The following is a 25,658-nucleotide window of genomic DNA, read 5'->3' on the forward strand; positions in this document are numbered from 1 at the left end:
AATTCTGTTGGACATGGACAAGGTGAGGGCTAATCTTTGATTGAAGGTCCTTTCAAGTTACAACTATAAAGAACTTCATTCCTTTCTTAGTCTTGCCAACTACCATAGGAAGTCTGTGGAGGGGTACTCAAGGAGAGTTGCCCTATTGACAAAATTACTTAAGAGGGGTTATGGCATAGACGAGTGTTGGGGGAACCTTTGATGATTTAAAACCAAAATAAAGAATCCTTTCTTTTCTTTTCTTGATATCATGAAGCCCTTTGGGCATGTATCAGACTTTACCCTAGGTGGTTTCCCATTGCATGAGGGCCATCCTGTTGCCTACGAGAGTTGAAAGCTTAGTGAAAGCGAATACAAGTCGACATTCAAGAGAATGAACTTTTAGCAGTTACCCATTTTCCCTACGTTTGTAGGTGCACAAGCTACTTGGGTCAAATTTCATTATGAAAGATAAATAATTCAGCGTAGCAACTGTTTCTACATTGCCCAAGTTGTCCGTTTAGTAGGCTCGTCAGCAAAATTCTTTGTTGAGTTTCTTGTTTGAATACTAAGTAATCAGGCTATGGATGCTTTAATTTGAAAGGCCAAGTTTGAAACCATTTAGAAGGCAACACACTTGATAGCTAGTGAGATTGCCATGGCAATGTGTGAGTGCATCAAGGAGAACCTTATCAAAGATTGAATGGCCCAAACCATCATGAAGGTTGTGGTGAATGGGAAATCTCGTTAGTTTTGGGTGGATGACGGCTTCTTATGGGTACACGGAATAGACTTTATGTTCCCCAGGTTAGTGATCTTAGGAAGGTACTCTTGCTAGAGTGATATGATACCTTGTGGGATACCTTGTGGGTTGGGCACCTATGATGGTGATGAACTTTGGCATTATTGAAGCATGGATATTGTTTGTTGCACATGTGAGGCGATGTTGCGTGTACTCGTGGGACATATTGAAGATGCAATATTGCAAGGTGTCTCTAAGACCACAAGAGTGTGCCTCGATTTCATATCTAACGTTTTCCAGAATTGAGGGCATCGGTTCTATGCTCGTGATTGTGGATTGGTTTTCAAATTATGACACTTGATGCCCAGCACCATAGCATTGCTTTGGTAAAGGATATTGCATAATTGTTATTTAAACATATTGTGATTTGTGAATTATTGTGTTGTTCCCCCATGACATAATTAGTGATTGACAGATCCAGACACTAGATTCGCAGAGATTTTCCCCAAAATAATATTATTTTAATCAAAATTATTTAAAAAATAGTACAATGTGAACTTTATTGTCAGAAATGATGTGGTTTTAAATCTTGTGAGATCAATTTGTGATATTTTAATGAAATCTTGCAAGATGATCCCGCGAGTTTTACATGGTCATAATGTAGGTGGTGGACAGGTAAATTTCGCATGATGGACATGCGAGTTTTAATTTCTAGCTGAATTTCGTATGACGTGTACGAGGGTTTTAGTTCCCAGTTGAATTCCCAAACCACCTCTGGCATGTCCAACTCCAGTCCCACTGCCAGTGGCAGAAACCTGTTCATCCATGCATCATAATTCGCCTTCATTGTGGAGAACACCTTTTTGATTTTCCCTTTTTCGAATACATTGTGGTAATATTTGTTGTTCAAGAACCTAAAATTACCCACATTTGTAACTCTAATCAATAAAATCCAAATCATGGTGTTTCTTTTCTCTATTTGCATACTGAGTAAAAATTTTAAAATCAAAATTATCAAACCCATTTCATTCAATTCATTTTTCCCTTTTCTTTTTTCCTTTTTCCGAACCACCAAGTGTAGAACACCACATTTGTAATCAAGCAATTTATGGGGTTTCTCGTATTTGGCTGGCTGCTCAGGGAAAAATAAAATAAAATTAAAAAACTATTGAATCACTTTGTTTGATTTTCCCCTTTCCTTTTCCCAAACCACCCAATGTCTTGGAAATCTAAACTAGAAAAATGAAAAAAATGGCTTCAATAAAGAGTAAAAAGAAGAAGAATGGGTTAAATCGTTATTGACAATTTTGGTCTACTTGGGAGAAGTGCTGATGAGGATAAGTGATGCAGGGGCAGCATCAAGGTTCTGCAACCATGCGAGAGTTCAGAAGAAATAGATCAGAGGATGGAAAGGGGAAGGGAGGAGAGAGGAGAAACAAGGGGGAACCTATGTTGAATTCCAATTCACATTCATCAATAACTGCCTACATCATGGCTTTCACACACTATTTATAAGAAAGCCTCTATAAACATGAAATTACACACATACCCCTAAAACTACATTGCATTACAAACATACCCATAGAATACACAACTACTAGAAAAAAGTCCCCAAATTAAATAATCCTAATAGAAGCAAACTACACGCACATACTTAAACAACTAAGTAAGCACATTTGGATTTTGGACCCAATAAACCGTTCACCTTATTCGTTGACATAGGCCTCCTAATTGGGTCAAAATGATCCATCCAAATAGTCGATTCTTACATCAATACCCTCCTTTCGAAAGGAACTCGACTTCGTTGAGTTGGGGAAAGTACCAAGGAATCCACCATGAATAGAGTCATCTTGTTTCATAAGAAAGGAACCAGCAATATGCTTCAACTTGGTGAGTGGAAGAATTCGTGACGACATCAAATTATACTTCTTTTTGTCAATGGAGAGGGAATAAGAATTCTCATATCCATCATGCTTCACCTTCCTATCAAATAACCATGGTCGGTCCAAAAGGATATGACAGATTTTGAGAGGAAAGATATCACATTGCACTGTCTTCATAATGGAGCCAATCTTGAAGGTAAGTAGTGATAATGGACATTCAAGTTGGTATTATTCACCTAAACAATTTTGTATGGTTCGGGTTGAGGCTCAGCTTCCAAATTTAACTTCTTCACAGCTTCTTCAGAAACTACATTTGTGCAACTACCAGGATCAATAACCAAAGTACAAAGCTGTTTTGGCATATCACTTGAGTTTGAAAGATGTTGGTTCACCTCCAATCCTCTGTCTCTTTAACCTTTTGGGAAGAGAGCATATGTCGAAGCACTAAACAAGTTTTCAAATTGCCATCATCATCTAAGTCACTTGGATCTTTTGTTTAGGCCTAAACTACTTATCATCATCCTCTTCTTCTTCTTTTCTTCAACAGCCATGATTTGGTTAGGACATTGTGCAGCTCGATATTCAAAACCTTGACATTTAAAGCCTTTGAGCAATGGTTGGCTCTTAGAAGTTGTTCTGGAATGTTTTAAGAGTCTTCAAAGAGGTATTACTTTGAACAACTTTACCCAATTGCTCAACTGACTTCTCTCATACAACTCCACTAGTAATCTTCTCAAACTGAAGGGCTGATGTAGCTCTAGGAGGATTGCATTGCATGTCCTCAATTTGAGTGAGACTCGTGCTACATTCCCAACTATAATGAGACAACATGCAGCAAGTTTGGAGGCAATAGTTGGCTTCAACACTTTTCTGTACAAAGCTATTATAACCTCCTCTTTCCATTCTATATCAACACAAGTAGCCGAAAGATAGAATCTACTAGTGTACTCCATAGCTGTGTTTTCTTGCTTCAAATCAAAGAGCTGGAGATGAACACACTGCTGATAATTGGGAGGCACAAATTGCTCTTGCATGGTTTGCTTCATCTCGTTCTATGTTGTAATCTCACAAAATCTCCTTTTGTTTAATCCACCAAATTTGAGCAGTTTCCTTCAATTTTGATTCAGCAGAGTACAACTTTCTAGCCTCATTCATGTCATACCATTGGAAATAGTACTTCAAAGAATACACCCAATCATCAAATTCATCAGGAGAACCATCACCATTAAAATCTGAGACTTCTAGTTTAATTCCCTTAAATTTTGGCCTTCACACAACTCAAAAGCATGAGGGACAGCAGCTATTCCACCATCTTGTTTGGTAGAAATTCCATGAACCTTTTACCTAAGGTTGAAACTTCAGTTGTTAGCCTATTCAAAGCACCAGTAGTAGTCTCCAAAGCATTTTCCATATTTTGTACCCTATCGGATAACAACTCCACTTTTGCAGACAATTCAACATTGGTCACCATGATGCAATTATATGAAGCAAATCACAAACTTCAATTTCAATTATTTAAGAACAATCTTCAAGTCACCTTTAATTTAGAGTATCACGCAGAAATGAAACAAATTCACTAGCAAAATTCACAAATACAGCAAAAAAAACCCTGATTTTTGATGCTAGCAGCGGCAATTTCAGTGTATCATGCCAAAATTATCATGTTTGCTTGCAATATGTTGTGTCCACAACAAAATATCTCTTTGTAGGTCAAAATATCATGGAGAAAATCTAAAATCTCATGGCTGAACAATTTTTCATGAGACTGGAAATTGCAGAAAACTGTGGAAGTTTCCCAGTTGCAGCTCGTCGCCCTTGGGGCGCATGTGCCACCGGTGAGGCACCTTCGGAGATGAAACTTGGGTTGAGGGGAGATCAGGGGATAAGGATTTTATTGATGGTGGTTGTGTGATGTGAGAAGCACAGGAGATCAGGGTTTTCAAAGTGCCGATAGCTGGAGAACTTTTGGTCAGTGCGTGGAGTGTCTTCCAGTGGTTGGACGACGATGAAAATTGAATGAGAAGGGTTTTGGGGTTTTTTTTTTTCAATGGGATGGGTGGCGTTGCAGGAAGGGGTGTGGAAGGTGGTGTTTGAAGAAATGGGGACATGATTGGAATTTTCTGAAAAGTTCAGAACTGCAGAGTTGTTTTTCATTTTTTTTTTAACTGGAATTTTTCATAACATAAATGAGATACCAGGGGGGAACTCACGTTCAATTTCAATACAAAATTACTTCAAACAAGCCCCCAACATAAATAATCCCAATACATGCAAACTACTCACACATACTTAAACAACTAAGGGGCCGTTTGGTATCACTATCAAAATTTACAGAAACAAAAACTAGAAACGAAAACAAAAAATCAGAAATGGTAACTAAAAGCTAGAAACTAGCAACTTGTTTGGGGTAAAAATAAAACTAAAATAAATTTTAAAACTTAGATAAAAATGCTTATTTTCATATTTAAATAATACTATTAAAATATGATTAAAATAATAAAATTGCAAAATAATACACATTAAAAAAATATTATAATAAAAATCTAAAATACTATAATTAGTGTACTTAATTGTTATACTTTCAAAACTTACCGCACCTTACAAATTTTATTGGACATGAAAATTGGAAAATAGTAAAGATATTTTGTAATTGAGTTTATTATTATTTTTTAAAATTTTTTTATATTTTTATTTCAATTATACTTAAATTCATATGATGATTTTATTTTAATTTTAATTTTAATTTAAAGTGTATAAAGTGAATGATTTAATCCAAATGAACTATTTCTGGATGTTAAAATTTTTGACAACAGGTTGCCAAAACAATTGAAAGTCATAAAATCTGGTTTAGTATTTTCACGAACAGTAGAAAATCGACAACAGAAAATGAAAACTGACAACATAAACAAATGCATTTTTATATTTTGTTTCTTTAGTGTGTAGAAATATAAACAAAAAACAGAAAACAACAACATACCAAACAAGCCTTAACTAAGTAAGCACATTTGGGTTTCAGACCCAATAAATTGTTCACCCTATTCTTTGACATAGGTCTTGTAATTGGGTTGAAATGATCCATCCAAATAGCCTGTTGTGCAAAAGCATGCGGTGCAGTGCAACAATTGTAGTGAATAATACGAAAACACACACAAATAATGAAAGTAAGAAAAAATCCACAAGGATTTAACGTGGTTCGGCAAAATTCCTACATCTACAGGAGCAAGCGGCGGCTGAAAATTCACTATCATAAAAAAACAGGGTTACATCATTGTATTTATGCTAACCCTAGACGTACAGAGTGATTAGAAAATTCCCAAAATACCCCTATACTATTCCACGGAGGATTTGCCCCCCACCCCCAACCTATTAACCGTCCCAATTCAAATTTCAAAACTGATTTCGAACAAAACCGTCGACAATTTTTCTTCACTGGAAGAAACCGTCGAAACACCTATGAAAATCGTTGACAGTTTTTTTTCAGACCAGTTTCCTTATTTTCTTTAGCCTGCTTTCTCTGCACGTGTTCCACTCGATATGAGCCACATATTACAACAATCTCTACCTTGACGAATATTCACCCCTTAAGAGAAAAGAAAACATAACCCGGAGCTCCACTTGGGACAATAGGTTGGGACGCCTCCCATCTAGCATCTGAAGATGTTAATCAAGGCCAAGTAGTGCTTGAACCTATCTGTGATAACAGGCTTTGTCAACATGTTAGCTACATTCTCAGAAGTGTGATCTTTCTCAAGCAATAGTTTACCAGAAGAAACCAATCCCCTGATCTTGTGAAATCTCACATCTATGTACTTAGTTCTTGCATGATACACCTGATTCTTTGCCAAATAAATGACACTCTGACTATCACAATGCAGCTGAACCCCACCTTGTTGAATACCTAGCTCCTTGATCAACCCTGTAAGCCACAAAGCTTCCTTGGCAACCTCAGCCACTGCCATATATTCTGACTCAGTAGTAGATAGTGCAACTAGAGACCGAACCATGGACCTCCAACAAATAGCCCACCCCCCCCCCCCCCCCCCCAAACGAGAGTAAATGCATACCCTGTGGTAGACCTCTTGTTATCCAAGTTTCCTGCATAGTCTGCATCCATATATCCCACAACTAAAGGATCACCCTGTGTTCTACCAAACATGATGCCATAGTTTGTAGTACCCCTTAAGTATCTGAAAATCCACTTAATTGCATCCCAATGCCGTCATCTTGGATTTGATAGAAGCTTGCTGACCACATTGACATCTTGTGTTGAATCCGGCATTGTACAAACCATATCATGTATCAGGCACCCCACTGCGCTAGCATATGGAACCTTTGACATGTCTTGAGCTTCATCATTTGTCTTCGTGCATTGGATGGTAGGCAATTTAAAATGATTGGCCAAAGGTGTACTCATTGGTTTTGCATTATTAATGCTGAACCTCTCCAACACCCTCTCAACATAGCTACGTTGAGATAACCACAATCTCCTGAAAACTCTGTCCCTGCGAATCTCCATCCCAAGAATCTTCTTGGCCGCACCTAAATCCTTGATGTCAAATTCTTTTGCTCAACAAAGTTTTTAACTTATTAGCCTCACTCATAGTTTTCGTAGCAATCAACATATCATCCACATAAAGTAAGAGAAAAATAAATGAATCATCGTCAAGGCTCTTCACATAAATACAACAATCATACTCACATCTCCTGTAGCCAGTCCGGTTCAAATCGCTTGTACCACTGTCTTGGAGACTGCTTCAGCTTGTAAAGTGATTTCCTCAATTTACAGACCAAGTGATTTTGTCCTGGCTGACTAAACCCTTGTGGCTATACCATGTAAATCAGCTCCTTTGAATCACCATGAAGAAATGCTGTCTTTACATCCATCTGCTCCAAATGCATATCAAAATGCGCTACCAATCCCAACACTGCCTTGATGGAAGTGTGTCTGACCATAGGGGAGAAGATCTCATCATAGTCAATCTTTTTTCTTTGTAAGTAACCCTTTGCTACTAGACGAGCCTTGAATTTTTCTCCTTTTTCTGATATTGCTTCTTTTTTCCTATACACCCATTTACATCCTATCGCTCTCTTCCCCTCTGGAAGCTCCACCAACTCCCATGTTTGGTTCTTATGCAGAGACTTCATTCCCTCCACCATAGCACTTATCCATCTACTTTTCTCATGACTGTGCACCACCTCTTGAAAAGTAGTAGGATCCCCACTATTAGTAATGAGTGCATAAGAAACCAAATCATCAAAACCATACTTGGTGGGTGGTTTGATAGTTTGTCTGAGCCTCTTTATAACTATATAGTGATGCTGCTAATCTCTTGAGCTAGAACTCCCTACATTCTGAACATTGTCTTCTCTACCTTGAGTCTCTAGCTCCACCTGCACCACATGCTCATTGCTGTTGCAATTTTTTGGAACCTGTTTCTCTTTTTCCTGAGTATGCCGCAACATGATTTTCTCATAAAAAATCAAATCTCTACTGATCACCACCTTATTTGCCGTCGAATCCCAGAGCTTGAAACCTTTAACCCCTTCCGATACCTCAGAAAGATACACTGTCTAGATTTCACATCAAGTTTCGATCTCTTTTCACTAGAAACATGCACGTAGGCTAGACATCCAAACACTCTCAAACTGGTGTAGTCTATTGTACTGCCTGTCTACACCTCCTCTAATGCTTTCCTTTCTAGTGCGACCCTTGGTGACTTGTTGATCAAGAAACATGTTCACTACCTCTATCCAGAAATTCTTTGCAAGTCCTGCATTCAACTTGAGACACCGAGTTCTTTCAACTATTGTTCTATTTATCCTATCCGCCACATCATTCTGTTGTGGTGTCTTGCACATTGTGAAGTGTCTCTTAATGCCATGCTGCTCACACAACTCCATGAACTTTAAATTTGTGTACTCAAATACCATTGTTGGACTTGAGGTATCTGATCTTCCTCCCTGTCTAGTTCTCTACTTCAGCTTTTCACAACTTGAACTTGGCAAATGTTTCTGACTTGTGCTGCATGAAGTACACCTAGACCTTTTGTGAGTAGTCATCAATAAAACTCACGAAATACGTATGTCTTCCCCGTGATGCTACCCTTACTGGCCCCGAAACATCTATATGAACATAGTCAAGAATTCCCTCCGTTTTGTGTGTGGCTGTCTTGAACTGCACCCTATTTTGTTTCCCAAGAACACAATACACAATACCTAGAGAAATAAAGCTTGTATGTTTTGACACCCTTTAATAGATTTCTCTTATGAAGCTCCATCATCCCACACTCACTCATATGACCTAACCGCATATGCCATAAGACTGTACTATCTGACTCAGACTCTGCAGTTGTAGTTGCAGCTCCACCTACAACTGTGGTACCTAGCAGTATATAGATGTTTCTTGCTAATTTCTGCCCCTTCATCACTGTTAAGACATCTTTACCCACCTTCATTACTCCACTTGCAAACTTGTAATTAAACCATTACAATCTAAAGTGCCCAATGGAATCGGATTCTTCCTTAAATCCAATATATGGCTAACATCACACAACGTTCTAACAACACCATCAAACATTTTAATGCTGCTATTCCCTATTCCAACAACTTTGCATGATGCATCATTACCCATCAGAACAGAACCAGAATTTACTAACCTGTAGGTGTTGAACCAATTTTTATTGGGTGACATGTGATAGGAGCATGCCGAATCTGGGATCCAAGAATCTGTGAGATAATCTAAACTGGATGAAACAGAAAACATATCTTCGTCACCGCTCTCTGAGCTTTATTCTTCCACTACATTCGCAGACTTGATGGACCCTTTTATTCTCTGTATTCCTCTTCTTTCTCTCTGGACAATCTTGTTTTATGTGCCCCTTTTTCCCGAACTTAAAACACCGTATGTCTTTCCTCTTCTTGGTGTTGGACCAAGATTTATTGTTACTCGGTCTGCTCCGAAACTTGCTTCTCCCACGTTCTTGGTTACCCCTTACCACAAGCCCTTCACCTTGTAAATTCTCATCGCTTGCTTTCTTCCTTTAATGAAAACCTAAAAGAGCACTTATGATCTCGTCCAATTCGAGAGTTTCTTTTCCCCACATCAGAGTTGTAACCAAATTTTCATACGTAGGAGAAGCAGGTAGGGAATTTAGTAACATCAACGCCTTGTCTTCACCTTCGAACTTCACATCAACTCGCTTCAAATCACTGATGATCTGGTTGAACACATTGATGTGCTGGTCCAAATCTAAACCCTTTGACATCTTTAGACCATACAGTTTCTGCTTAACCGTCTTAGTTCAAATTTCAAAATTGAACGATTTTTCTTCACTGGAAGACATCAAATTGTCGACAGTTTTCTGCCTAATCTATTTCTAGAAGAAACCGTCGACGTAACCGTCAATGCTCCTATGAAAACCGTCGACAATTTTTCTTTAGACTAGTTTCCTTGTTTTCTTTAGGCCTGCTTTCTCTGCATATGTGTTCCACTCGATATGAGCCACATACTACAACATAGCCACTTCTTGTCCTACATCAATAAGCTTGGAGAAGAGCTTTGGGCAGCAAATAGAGGCCAAGATTTCGATAATGGCGTAGATAGAGTGACTGATATAAGCACAAAGATTGACTACAAGGGTGTCAAGAATGTCGAGGAAGTCGTCGACAAAGGGGTTGAGACTTGAGAGTGGTGTTGCATTGGAAATCGAAGTGGGCGGGGTTGATAGTGCAACCAAAACTCGTTTGAGAAACATTGTTTTGGAATTAAAACTCCATGTCCATCATGTGAGATTCTCTTGAGTTCTTTTTAAAAAAATCGCAGGTTGATCTCACGAGGCTTGAAGGCACCTAATTTCTAATTATAAAATTCGAATCATATTATTTTTAAATAATTTTGATTAAAGTAATATTATTTTGAAAAAAAAACTCTAGATTCGCATGAAACTTTTGGTCAAACACTTTAGAATCCTAGTATCATAGCTAGACATCTCCTTAAGCCACTACCCGCAGACCGATAAACAAAGGCAGAGACTTAATGGTCAAAGGCAGACTGATGGACTAAGGCAGAGACTTAATGGGCTACTCATAGAGTACTTGCACCATTTTATCAACACAAGAATTGGGTGCAGCCAATCAACTTGGCTTTTTTATCTTTCATTGCCCATAAGAGCTCCACCACAGTATCACCTTTGAGCTTGTTACACACTAGCATCCATTGTTGTCCAAAGATGAAAGGATCCCAAAGCCTACATATTCACTAAAAAATAGAGAATGAAGAAAAATGGGTTAAGGGGAGAAGATCATTGCACTTTGAAATTTCCCAAATCTACCTTGAGGAAGCCACCAAGAGAATGAAGAAAAATGGGTTAAGGGGAGAAGATCATTGCACTTTGAAATGGGAAACTTGGAGCCTTCCAAGTTCCTTCAAGAACACTCAAGTCTTTATGGCCAAAATAGGAGACAACTATGCAAAATATGAAAGAGCAGTCCTCATTTTGGCCAAAGTCAGGAGGCATTCTTATAGAATTGACTTTTTGGCTTGGATGAAAGTGCAATGATTGTTTCATGAAAGCTGCCCAAGCCATTTTATGCTGACAATGAAGATCTTGCTCACAGCTGATCAAGTAGAGCACCAGTGAAGATTAAGCAACTTGGCAGAAAACTGGTTGAAGAGATCCTTGGAGATGGAGAGTTTGCATCATCAAGGTGTGAAGGCGTCAAAGGCAGGAGTTCTTAGTTAACGTTAAGGGTGTTTAGGATAAAGAAATGCATCCAATCATATAAGGATGTTAAAGTGGGGGAGTCCAAAGCCTTGTTCTTGCCACTGCCTGCTTCTCTTTTGCCCATTCACCTTGCATCCGTCACGTAGAGTGTAGTTCTGTTTTGGGGTCATTATGTAAATATGTAAAAGTTCTGGAGAGGAAAGTATGTCTGCTCCCGCTAGTTTCGGAAATAAAAAGGTTTTTTTAGTAAAGAGTGAGTGTTCATCAATCTCGTACAACTCACTAATATTGTACTATGTTTAGCTCACTTGTCTCATTCGCTACACACATCACCTATGAATGTGTAATGAAATGAACCACATTGCTTTGCTTTTCACCATGTCATTCTTTTTGTTCTTCATGCTTGCTTCCTGCTTACTCTTTGCTTTGTAATTGATGCTTGCGATTGTGTTCATTTGATGGATCTGTGATCAACTTTCAGCTTAACTAGTTCAAGCATGTGTGTCACAACTAGTGCCACATGGTCCTCACATTAGGGAAAGTCCCTAGTTCATGACATCATGAACTGCTAGGTGGTTGAATGTGATTCTAGTTGATGGCCCCAATTATTAGAACTCAGGTGATGGTGGATTGGCAATGAGTAATGTCCTCTTAGCTACTGAAAAAAGAGAGGTCATAATCATAAAATGATAATTTTTGTAAGTTCCTAATTGAATACAGAAAAATTTTTATGGATGCAGACTTGTAATCATACCATCGCAAGTGTTTTGCATCTTTCCGAAAATATGTTCATGTCTGTGTTGCCTTTTCTTTTAAATGAAAAAGGTTAGGTTCTGTTGAGTTGTGGAAAGCATTTTTATTTTCTATATTTAGCTTTCTGAAAAATTACAAAAATGCCACCTCGTTTTCCAGTTTTCTAAAATTGTTCTCCACCTTTCTTATACAAATTTTAGAAAAGTGGAAGATGAGGTGGCGATTTTGTAATTCTTTAGACAATTGGAAATGAAATATAAAATTGTTTTGCACAACTAGACCGGCTCTTAAGGCCCATTCAGTTGTGGAAAATAGTTTTCATTTTTTGTTTTAGTTTTCTAAAGAATTACAAAAAAGTTAGCTACTTTTTAACTTTTTCTATTTTTTTTTTTTAAATGAACAATAATAAATAAGTTTTGACACCATTTGCTTGTGGAAATAATTCTAGTTGTCATTTCTAATTTTTCAAATGATCAGGAAATGCCACTTTGTTTTCCAAATTTCTAAATTTATATAGAAAACTTGGAAACATCTTATTATTTTCTTGATTTCTAACTCTTACTTTCTGTATGGGAGTATGGAATTTGGATCTTAGACTTAAATTTGACTGGTTTATATATTGAATTTCTTCCTAGTCCACCAAACTCCAAGTTCAAGTGCCAAAATCCATGATTCCAAATACTATCTTAATAGAAATTTGTTTTGCACAACTAAACAAACTCTTTGTTTTGTATTTCATTTAGAATCTTAGAAAACTAAAAAATAACTTGACATTTTTATAATTTTTTTGTAAAAATAAAAAAAAGGAAAGTATAAGATGTTTTCCATAACTAAATGGGCCTTACCATTTCCAGACAAATTACCCTGCTTTTTTTTTTTTCTATGCAGAACTGATATGATAGCACATCTTCATATTCGACAGATTAGCTGCCATTGAAATGTCATATTATCTCTCTACATATGTTCCATGTAGATGTTTTGTAGATGGGACATGAGCGGACAAGGACATTGAGACAGAAAAATACAAATAACCATGAACATGACATGGCATATAATCAAATGGTAAAATTTTTTTGTAATTATATAAATATAAATGCATACAAATATATCATTATAACTAAATGTGAACTGAGTTGGGAATGTAAGAAAAGGGGCTTCCTCGGGCTACAAGGCTCCCTGCTTTGCGAGGGTAGTGGAGTGTTGTCACAGCATTTGCAGCCTTACCTCTGCTTTTATTCAGAGAGGCTGTAATGATAAAGAATTAGGAATGTAATGGTAATAGTAAAATCAACCTTATACGCTGACTTTAGAAGTGGAAGTGCAAACTCAACTCACAAGCGGCAGCTTTCTTTGAATAGAAGTGCAAGCATTGTGCTGAAGCCCTGCTGGAGGGTGGAGAAGTGTCCTAAAGAAGCAGTCTTCCCACTAAGGGGAACATTTAGTAAAATTAAGCATTAAGTGCTGAATGCTGGATGCAGTTCTCAATCTGTGAATGATTAGAACTATCTCTGAATTTGAATGTTTAATTTTTGTTAGTTTTCGGTAACTAATCGCTAAATATAAGGAATATTGGATTGGGGAGATAAGGAGAAGTATGTCACAGACTCGCAGAGTATTGTAGAATTTAGATTTTTATTAGGTAAAAAATGTCCAATAGAGCTTTTGAATAAACCTCTTATTGGATCAACAATGCCAAGATCTCTCATTTCGTCAGGGTTAATTTAGCACCAATTAAGAGATTTACCAAAATTTCAGACACTTGACCTCAAGCAAGAGGCAGTTAAATGCAATCAAATGGGCCTTCTTTTAACATATGCTTTTTGTTTTCTCAACTAATTTTTTTTTAAATTTAATTTAGTTATATTATTATTATTATTTAGGGTGGCAAAATGGGTCAAAACCTGACGACCCGTGACCCACTCATTTGAAATGGGTTCAGGTTTATGCAAAGTCAACCCATTTATAAACGGGTCAACCTCATGACCCACCCGTTTATAAACGGGTCAATCCGGGTTTGGGTCGAGTCATCACGGAGGGTGACCCGTTTATTTGCCTATATATGCACATTTAAATAAGAAACCCTAATTTCTTACCCACACCCACTGCCCTCTTTTCTGCCCAGCACGCCGCTTGCACCCCATGCCAAGATTTCATCTTCGATCTTCCTCTTCCAGGCAGCCTAGGCACCGCAGCACTGCAGCACTAGCACACCTTCGCTGCACGCCATTGCTGTCTCTCAAGAGTCAAGCCTCGCAGACGGCAGATCCTCTCGCCTCTCACCTCTCGCCTTTGTGGACCCTTTCCTCTACAGATCCTCTCGCCAGTCGCCTCAGTTTGTCGCACTCTTAGTCTCTCACTCTTAGCCTCAGTCTCCCTTTTACAATCTCACCCTCCGTCTCCCCCTCCCTCTCACGATCTCACCCTCAGTCTCTCCCTCCCTCTCACTCTCAATCTCCTTCTTGAGCCTCGGCTCTCACTCTCAAACCTCAGTCTCCCTCTCTCGGTTCTCTCAGTTTGTGCATATATATATATATATATATATATATATATATATATATTACATTTTACATTTTTTTTCTAAGATTTAATAAATAAAATAAGGAGTACTGTTCTTTAAAAAATAAATTTAAACAAATTAAAATATATAATTTTTTTTTTTTTAAATGCGTAACCTGTGACCCGCTTGTTTATTAAACAGGCTGGTTAGGGTTTACATGGTTGTAACCTGTTTAACCTCGACTCGTTTACGACCCGACCTGTTTACGACCCGCCCGGACCCAGCCCGTGAACCCGTTTTGCCACCCCTATTAAAGGGACCTCTGATGCTTTGTGTATTTGTAAAGTTACCCCATTTGTGTTGAAGTCGCACCCATGTTGCTGATGTGTCCATGTTGTGTTGTACAAATGTCAACAGTGGTGGATGGGAGGGTATGGGGGTGGCAATCTTCCCCTGGCTTTTAGAAATCAGATGTAGGACCCTACTTAAGATATATATTTGTATATATATACACATACACTAGCAAAATATTGACACCCTCTCCACCCACTCAAATAATAATTATAATAAAAATAGTATTTTTATGTTGCCCCTCTTAGAAATTCTTACTCGGGCTATAATTTTTTGTATATCCATCTAGTGGCTTGACTTGCCCTCCTAAGAAAATTTTCTGGCTCCGCATTTGCATATTGAAGCCCAAAATTTTTATATTTTTGTTTTTATTTTGACACAAATGGATGCATATCATGCATTTGTTGAGGAGGTGCCTGTGCGCAGCACATGTGAAATGCACTTGACTCCATTTAAGCGACGTGTTGGTGGTGCTTAGCACATGCCTGTTCATAATTTGTAGATTGGGGAAACAGTTTTAACAGCACACGTCTCTACCCTTATTTATCTGCTTTTCCTTTGATGATTTTCTATGATTTGATTTCCTGCGTAATAGTATATGAAAGCGCCAGGGGAAAATGAAACAGCATTTGCCAGTTGCAGCAAAAAATATTTTGTTACTACCTGTTTTGGGAATTATGTGGCTTCATATATGAATGACCTTGTAGCCTTAATATGAATGCATTTTTCGTTCATAGAAATGTTGAAACGAGCTATTCATGCAGGTAATTGGAATTGATCTGCTGTCCCAATCCCTATTGCCAGCCATTGTTGAGCTTGCGGAGGATAGACATTGGAGGGTTCGACTTGCAATAATAGAATATATTCCTTTGTTGGCGAGTCAGTTGGGTGTAGGGTTTTTTGATGACAAGCTTGGTGCTCTCTGCATGCAATGGTTACAGGATAAGGTATGCATTTTCACATTTTGTATTATTTGTATACAACTAGAAATACTTGAGACACTTATTTTATGCTTTAACTTCTTTTGTATTTTTAATTCACAATTTTGTATGTGGCAAAATATGCATCCACCAGCATTATTTGTTCTCAAGGGGGAGTGAGGGTGGTGGTTCTGGGTATTGTTATAGCACCTCTAATCTATTTCACTATTCTGTAATGGTGGCGATAAGTAACTTAAATGATTCTTGTTGAGCATATGAATATTTGAAGAAGCATTCCTTGTTGCAAAGAGGGGGTATATTAGGATACTTTTTCTGGATGAATATCTGGTTAGAGCTCAAAGACAGCTTTTTTGTTACTCGCAGTCAAGTAAAATTCAAAAAACTTGATGCTAATTTAGTTGTGGAAAACAGTTTTCATCTCTATTTTAGTTTTCCAAAAAATTACAAAAACGTTAGTAAATTTTTTATTTTTAGAACATTTGTATGAAATAATGAACAATAATAAACAGTTTTCACACTATTTTCTTAAAAATAGTTTTGTTTTTCATTTTTATTTTTTCAAATAATTACAAGCTTGTTTTCTGATTTTTCAAATTTACATATAAAAGTTGAAAAACATCTTTTCTTTATTTCTATAGATTTCTAACTATGTGTATGAGAACATAAAATTTAGATCTTGGACTTTAATTTATTTGGATTATATATAGAGTTTCTTCTAAATCCACACAAATCCAAATTCAAGCTTCAAATCCATGATTTCAAATAGGATCTTATATAAATTTTGGAAAATTGGAAAATAACTTGTCTTTTTTACGATTATTTTAAAATCTAGACATAAAAAATAAAAAATTGTTTTGCATATTTATTTATTTTCTATCTTTTCATTATGCTAAAATTTTTATAACTCTTTGAAAAACTAAAAATTGGAAAATGGGAAATGTTTTCCTAACTAAACAGGCCCTTGGTTCCTCTCTCTCTCTCTCTCTCTCTCTCTCTCTCTATATATATATATATATATATATATATATGTTAGTTTATAAATTATTGAAAAATATTTACCTATTTTATTGTGACCTAGTTACTTTTAGATTTGGATGGTCTTAACTGACTCTTGACATAAATTTTAGGCTGTTGTGTATTTTACCAGTAATTACGTAGTCCAAGAGATACAAGTATTATTGAGAAATTTTATTGTTTTGATCTGATATTGGGATTACTTATCTGGCCAATTATCCTCTGCAATTGTAGGTTTACTCAATTCGAGATGCTGCTGCAAATAACTTAAAGCGCCTTGCTGAAGAATTTGGTCCAGAGTGGGCAATGCAGCATATAGTTCCTCAGGTCAGACTTTCTTTTAGTTGCTATCATTTGCTGCAGAAAGGGTAGCAGAGTTTAGAAGATTGAGTTTTTATTTTTTTTGATATGCTCTGAAACTAAAATTTATATGTTTTAACTTAATGAATTGAAAAAAATAAAAATTATGGGATTAGCATATGAAAATTTAACACATATAATGCTCTGTTTTTGGGGGAATAAAAATGTCGCCTTAATGGTTGTGCAATCATGATTGTGAATTTGCTCAGGACCTTCCAGTTAAAATTGATGTTTTTTCCTTCCGAGTTATGAATTAGTGAAGATTGTCACTTGATCAGGTCTTGGAGATGATTAACAATACCCATTATTTGTATCGGATGACCATTTTACGTGCAATTTCTTTACTTGCTCCTGTCATGGGCTCAGAAATCACATGTTCGAAACTGCTGCCAGTCGTCATTAATGCCTCAAAGGACAGGTAATTGAACTTCCTCAATCTTTGCAAACTATAGATGGTTGGTATTCTAGGTTTTGGTGTTTTAGTACTGCTGGCCTTATTTCCACCATTTGCAGGGTGCCCAACATCAAATTCAATGTAGCTAAGGTGTTGCAGTCCCTCATTACCATTGTAGATCAATCTGTAAGTAAATAACACAGCTCTCTCTCTCTCTCTCTAAAAATGAGCATGTTCTTTTCAATTTGATAATTTTCTACCCAAAAATGGTTTTGCAAGCATCTAATCCATTTTTAAATTTTTGCTATGTTTCTGTTTTGGATTTATTCAGGTGGTGGAGAAGACGATCCGACCATGTTTAGTTGATCTTGCCGAGGATCCAGATGTTGATGTCCGTTTTTTCTCCAACCAAGCACTTCAGGCGATCGATCATATCATGATGTCAAGCTAGATTAACATTTTTCACATATTTTGGCTACACCAGTAAATCTTGATTCTAGAGTGAGGTCTTTTTGGAGACCGCGTCGCCCTTGATTAATTTCTCATCTACTGGTTATTTGTATCCCTTGCTGCATTCGAAGCTCTGTGAGTGGCATGAGTGGTAGTATTTTCTGAATAGCATGTTGGGCTGTACCAATTGAAGTAATGCTGTATTTTTTGAGAAATATCCTGAAATTTACTGTTCGAAATTTTGAGATCACATTTTCTGTAGAGATTTTTAATTTCTTTTAGAAAAGGTTTTCCATTATGTGGTTGATTGTTTGGAAACATTGTTTCATACATTTAATATTTTTTGAAAGTGGAAGAGTACGATTTGACATCTGCAAACCAAAGGTGTTATAGAAAGAAATTGAATTGAGTTAATTTTTAAGGCTTCTTTATGTGATGAAAAGCATTTAAAATTTAGTTTCACGCAATATATAATGGCTAAAATTAGGCTTCACTTTTGGCATATGATACAAAGTAAAAAAAAACATTTAACATGAATTTCGAGCTTTAGATTTGAATTTGGATTCGATAGATTTGAAAAAAAAATTAATATAATTTAATATTATATTTTATTTAAATTCAAAAAAATTTAAATTTAAATTTAAATTTAAATTTAAACTAAAAACCTCTTCTAAAGTGTAAGGTTATTATATATTGGAATGCAAGTAATAAAATGAAAGAGAAGGAATCTAGGGTATTTTAGCTTGAGTTTGAATGTAGGCATGGGGTAGACCTAGAGGTGCATACAATAGTAAAGAGTTGGGAGTGTGGGATTATGCTTTGACTGATAGGGTTTATGCTAATTGAATGGATGTGTGATAAGTAATTGCATATGAAATTATCAATGAATTTAAACATTAGTAGTTAGTGGAGAGAAGGATATTTATCGGATAAAATCTAAAATCCACCAACTGACGCATTTAGAGGTGAATAAGAAAAATTTAAACTATATTCGACTCATTTATGTGCGGATAAGTTATTAGTTAGTTTAAATAAGTCAGATTCAGTTCACACTAATAGATCTTTTGTCCATTTTTCTAGGTCTAATAGATTTCCTATTCATACAAGTTTTGTAAAAAAATTAATATAATTCCAAATTATATGCTTCCAAACACTATTTTAGGGTATATTATACTTAAAAATAGAATTAAGAATTGTATAATATATTAGCGTTAGGGTAGTACATGGGTGGGCTTGATACACATGATGAGCACCAATTTGATCCAAAAGCTTAAACCTATTGGCTCTTAGGCCCAACCATGTATATAAGTACACATCTTCCACTCTATTTTTCTAATATGAGACACACAAGTGAAATTTTCAATAATCTCCCATCACTTATGACTTCCAACCGCTCCCCTTTGAAGGAAAATAGTCTCTCTTGTGGGAGTAAGTCCAATTTTCCAACAGTTGCTCAAGTAGACCTTACTCTCGTGCCTTACATGCTTTGGATTATATTTCACGTGTCTCTAAACCAATCCTACCTCCAACATCTTGCCTCTATTCGGATCCATCTACTAGACTTAGTTGATCCATATTAGCCTCGGTCACATACTTGCTCCTTCAATTGTTAGCACATTAGGAGAATTAACTTCACACCTTGATTTTGCGATGTCAGTTACCCAAAGTTACGAATTGTTGACTCTGATACTACTTGTTAGTGTTGGAGGAGTCCATGGGTAGTCTTGATATACATGGATGAGTACCAACTTGACCCAAAAGTGTAAGCTTGTAGAGTCTTGGGTCCAATCATGTATATAAGCACCTATCTTCTACTCTATTTTTTCAATGTGGGATAAACTCACAAGTGAAATTCTCAACAATCTCCCCTTACTTGTGAGTTCCAATTGCTCCCTGTTTGAACAAAAAATCGTCTTCCTTATGAGAGTAAGTTGAATTTGCCAATAGTTGCTCAAGTGGGCCTTATCCCCGCACCTTACGTGCCTTAGATTGCCTTTCACATGCCTCCAAATCAATCCTATCTCTTATGTATTGATTCTATTCAAACCCATCTTCCAGGCCTAGATGATCCTTATTGGCCTAGGACACACTTGGTTTTCCAACTATTTGCACATTAGGAGAATTAACTTTACACCTCGACTTTATGATGTTGCTCACAAAGTGTTAAGAACCATCAATTCTAATACCACTTGTTAGCGTCAGAGGAGTCCATGGGTGGGTTTGATACATATGGGTGAGCACAAGCTTGGTTCAAAAACTTAAACCTATTGGGTTTTGACCCTAACCATGTATTTAAGCACCCATCTTCCACTATATATATATATATTTTAATATGGGACAAATTCACAAGTGAAATTTTCAATAATCTCTCCCTCACTTGTGAGTTCCAACTACTCCCCCTTGAACGAAAACCATCTCTCTCATAGGAGTAAGCCCAATTCTTAGTCTTGGTCACACACTTGATCCTCTAACTATTAGCATGTTAGGAAAATTAGTTTCACACCTTAACTTTACAATGTCGCTCGCATAGAATTATGAACCGTTGGCTTTGATACCACTTGCTAGAGTGCTGGGAGAGTCCATGAGTGGACTTGACATGAGTGGGCATCAACTTGATCCAAATATTAAGCCTATTGGGTCTTGGGTCAAACCATGTATATAAGCACCTATCTTCCACCTTATTTTTCCAATGTGGGATAAACTCACAAGTGGAATTCTCAACAATCTCCTCACCACTTGTGAGTTTCAACTGCTCGCCCTTTGAACGGAAATCATCTCCATGGAAGCAAGCCCAAATCACCAACAGTTGCTCAAGTGGGCCTTACTCCCGTGGCTTACGTTCCTTAGATTGCATTTCACATGCCTCCAAACCATCCTACTGTTAGAAAGTCAAGAGAAATAACTTCACAACCCAACTTTACGTTGTCACTTGCCTAGTGTTACGAACCATAAGCTCAAATACAACTTGCTAGCATCGGGGGCGTCCATGGGTGGGCCTAATACACATGGTGAGCACCAACTTGACCTAAAAGCTTAAACCTATTGGGCCTTGGGCTCAATCATGTATATACGTACCATTCATCCACTCTATTTTTTCAATGTGGGACAAACTTACAAGTGGAATTCTCAACATAATATAATCATGTGAGAAAAAAATATAATGAAATTTTAAATGAGGAAAAGGAATATATCAAATGATAAATTTAATTGTATTTTGTCCTACTTCAATTTATTTTTATGTTTCAAAAATCCAAGCATTCAATAATTAGAATTAAGGTCTTAAGATTAAGGATCTATACGATGAATCAAACCTATGGACTGTATTTAGTTTCATTAAAAATATTATAATTTTGTTAAGGTAAGAATAGAATACTAGATCCAATGAAGGATAAAGAGAAGCTTCCCAATACTAGGGAGAATTATATGGAGTTTTTTTATCGAACTATTAAAGAATAAAAAATAAAAAACACAATTATAGGGTAGATGGGACCATATTTATGGAAATGTGTGTAGGGAAATTTTTTTTAAAATGTGCTGGAATTGACTTTCCAAAAGTCAGTTCCTGTTTGACCCCCTGCCCCCTTGCTTCTTGCCCCTTGCACTCCCTTCCTAAGGAGGAAAAAAATAAAATAAAAAAAGGCTAAAAGTCACATCCAACTCTCCAAAATTCAATTTTGCCACGTGTCCTTCCCACTCCCCTTGCACTCCCTTCCCAAGGCCCCTATATGATGTGGAAAGTGCAAAAATAAAAGTTGAAAGCCAGAACCAACTTTCCAAAAGTGAGTTCTGACGTGCATAATAAATTTGCATGGCATCAGCTCCCTGCCCCTTACACACTCCCTTCTTTGCCCCCCCCCCCCGGTGCCCTATATTCCTTTATGGAAGCAAAGAAAAAAAAAAATCTAAAAGTTAGACTGACTTTCCAAAAGTCAGTTCTAACATGCATAATAAATTTGCGCGGCTTTTTGTCACGTGTTGGCTCCGCTGCTCCCTACGCACTCCCTTCCTTGCCCCCCTATGTGCCCTGCCCCCCCTTGCGTCCCGTTGCCTCTTCACATGCCACCTCTCCCCACCCCACCCCAGTATCCTATTTATTTTTCTTCCCTCTCCTTCTCCCTTCTACTTGTCATTCATTCCTTCTCCTTTCTTCTTCCTTTTCCTTCTTCTTCTTTTCTCCTCTAGCCTCCCTCAACACCTTCAATAGTTAAGTGAGAGTGTTTACTGATTTACTCTTATAATTGCTTTCTTTCAAGGGTCAGTGACTATTCTATTAGTGAACATTTTCACTGATTTGGAGTTTTTGCTTTGATTTTGTACATTCATTTCATTTGATATTAAGATATGTTCATGATTTTGATGTATTTATATTAATATATTTTTGTGAGATAATGTTTAATATATATGAAATAAGATTTGTTTGACATTATTGTGATTTAATCATAATATTTATTATTGTGATGCACTTAATGTCTTAATTTTGTCACACACAACCGGTCCCAAGCCTGGGTAAAGGAGGAGGGTTGTGTTAACTAGCTGATAGCCAATGTAAAATTTGTCAGATAACTATGATATGAGTCCTTACCGAATATTTGCTGGGGCATCCTCTACGAGCGATGCATTGCACTTGTATCACTTGGGTGTAGCGAAAATTGGGCAAGGGTGGGCTAGACCGTCGCTCGAGTACGATGTCAAATATGCGAGGCATCATTCTGGATATGGGCAGGTAAAGACGTTAGTTCAGGAAATTAGGATTATATTAACAACTTGGAATATAGGGACACTTACAGGTAAAAGCATGAAAATTGTGGATACAATGATCAGAAGAAGAATTAATATAACTTGCCTTCGACAAACTAAGTGGGTAGGGGGAAAAGCTAAAGAAATTGATAAATCAAGATTTAAACTTTGGTACACTGGAAAAGAAAAACATAAGAATGGAGTAGGAATTATTATAGACAAAAACTTAAAAGATAGCGTTGTTGATGTAAATAGAGTAGGGGATAGAATTATAAAAATCAAGATGGTATTAGGACAAGAGATAATAAATATCATTAGTGCTTATGCTCCTAAAGTCAGCTTAGCAGGAAATCTTAAGAGACAATTTTGGGAAGATATGGATAGTATTATACAAGGCATACCAGGGACTCAGAAAATATTTATAGGAGGAGAACTGAATGGACACATTGGAAGGGATACTAAAAATTATGATAGGATACATAGAGGATATAGATATGGAGACAAAAATGAGCATGAGGAGATAATCTTAGACTTCGCTATGTCATATGGTTTTAGTATAATGAATACTTGCTTTAAGAAGAGAGAAGAACATTTAATAACCTTTAAAAGTGGAACAATAAAAGTCAAATAGATATATATATTTTTTTAACTAGGAGGGTAGATCGTTTATCATGCAAGGATTGTAAAGTTATTTCAGGTGAAAGCCTAACCACACAACATAGAGTCTTAGTGTTAGATATATGTATTAAAAAATGAAAGAAAAATGAAAAAATAAACCACTGTAAGAGAACTAGGTGGTGGAACCTAAAAAGAGAAAATATAATAAAATTTAAAGATAAAATAATCAAAGATGGGGATTACTGGATTGGTCTATAGAGGATGGGATAGATACAAATACTCTTTGGAGTAGATTAGCTAGCTCTAATAAAAAGATAGCAAAAGAGATTTTAAGTAAATCAAGGGGAAGATTCTCGAATAGCAAAGAAAGTTAGTGGTGGGATAAAGATGTACAAAAAGCCATAAAGACAAAAAGAAATTAGTATGAAACATGACAAAAATGTAGAAATATAGATAACTTTGAAAAGTATAAGGAGGCAAGAAAAGATGTAAAAAAGGTTATTAGTGAAGCCAAATGCTATTCATTTAATATTTTGTATGATAGATTAGATACAAAAGAAGGAAAAGAGATATATTTAAACTTGCTAAAGTTAGAGAAAGGAAGAGTAAGGACTTAGGAAATATATAATGTATAAAAAGTGAGGACGATATTGTCTTCGTTAAGGACGAAGACACTAAAAAAAGATGGTGAAGTTACTTTAGTAAGTTGTTTAATGAAAACCTAATAGAAGACTTAAACTTAGAATTGTCAAATAAGAAACATACTAAAAATATGAGATTTATTCACAAAATTAAAGCTAACGAAGTTAAGTTTGCACTAAAAAAGTTGAAAAATGGGAAATTTGTGGGATCGGATAACATCCCAATTGAAGTTTGGAAATGCTTAGGTGATAACAGAATTATATGGTTAACTAATTTATTATATACAATTATTAAAACTAAGAAAATGATAGATGAATGGAGGAAAAGCATTTTGATACCTATATACAAAAATAAAGGAGATATTCAAAATTGTAATAAGTATCGTGGAATTAAACTTATGAGTCATACAATGAAACTATGGGAAAAGGGTGGTTGAACAAAGATTAAGGTCATAAATGAAGGTCTCAAAAAATCAATTTTGTTTTATGCTTGGGAGATCTACCACAGAAGCTATATATATTTTAAGAAGATTAATGGAAAAGTTTAGGGAAAAGAAGAGGGATTTGCATATGATATTTATTGACCTTGAGAAAGCATATGATAGGATACCTAGGGAAGTTCTATAGTGAGTTTTAGAAAAAAAAGGAGTGTTTATAGTAGGTATACTGATGTCATTAAGGATATGTACAATGGAGTAATGACCAGTGTAAGAACTATAGATGGAGAAACTAAAAAATTTCTAATCACCATTGGTAGGTTCGCTAAGGCTTGGGTCCTTAACTACCAAAAATAACATTTATAAAACCTTACTATCTCAAGTTTAGTAGAAAGTGGGTAAGTCAAGCATTGATCCACGGAGACTTGAAGCGCAGTTATTAAACCATTCCAATTTAATTTACTGAAGCCTTGTTATAAAAAAAGAAGTGAAAGAAGGTATTTTGCAATGGTGATTATCTAACAACTACTGGAAAGCATGTAACTAAAAGAAAATAAATCTAAACTATTGGAAAACAAGTAAATTTCTAAGTTACCTTACTCCTATAAAGTGATACTGTGGTCCGAATTAGACGTTGGATGCCATGCTTCTAACTATGCTCATCCAGATTTCCATAGAAGTACTAACTTGAGTGGGCAAAAGTGGGAGAGGGGCGATTGAGGGCACAGGGTAGCAAGGGTGCACCAACCGTCCGAAGTAAGGTCGGGAATCGGAGCATACCCTGTATCAACGATAACGAACACCTCTGCTGTTCCTTAGCCAACTATTTTCCTGTGACTGATTCATAGCAGCGCTTATCCTTATCTACAATCTTTCATCAAACACACAGAAAGTAAATGGAAAGCAGTAAATTGAAAGCAATAAATGAAAGCATGAGTAAAAAGATCATCCTTTTATCATTCAAAACATCTGTTACTAATGCTAGAAGTACAAAAAAAGATCCTAATATACACGACTGTTGTATGAATGTCGTTGGTTGTAATTGGCCATTGGACACTCTATACATGAACCAAAACTACTATATTCCTACTCTAACTTGGCTCTCAATGACTTCCTAGATTTGTCACTAACCTAAGAG

The 25,658-nt window shown here is 36.4% G+C and overlaps 1 protein-coding gene across 2 annotated transcripts in view; it reads left to right on the forward strand.

Annotated features, from left to right (window-relative positions):
* LOC131153253 (serine/threonine-protein phosphatase 2A 65 kDa regulatory subunit A beta isoform) overlaps positions 1–18,385 on the forward strand; it is a 37,331-nt gene extending 18,946 nt beyond the window's left edge. For both annotated transcript variants that reach the window (XM_058105441.1, XM_058105440.1), the window contains exons 9-13: positions 15,693–15,875; positions 17,118–17,210; positions 17,522–17,661; positions 17,757–17,823; positions 17,969–18,385. In XM_058105441.1, coding sequence (XP_057961424.1) covers positions 15,693–15,875; positions 17,118–17,210; positions 17,522–17,661; positions 17,757–17,823; positions 17,969–18,088 — 603 coding nt within the window. In that variant the 3' untranslated portion in view covers positions 18,089–18,385. The remainder of the gene's footprint in view (positions 1–15,692; positions 15,876–17,117; positions 17,211–17,521; positions 17,662–17,756; positions 17,824–17,968) is intronic.
* Positions 18,386–25,658: the final 7,273 nt, after the last annotated feature.

Source organism: Malania oleifera, chromosome 4 (genome assembly GCF_029873635.1).
Source record: "Malania oleifera isolate guangnan ecotype guangnan chromosome 4, ASM2987363v1, whole genome shotgun sequence".
NCBI lineage: Eukaryota > Viridiplantae > Streptophyta > Magnoliopsida > Santalales > Ximeniaceae > Malania > Malania oleifera.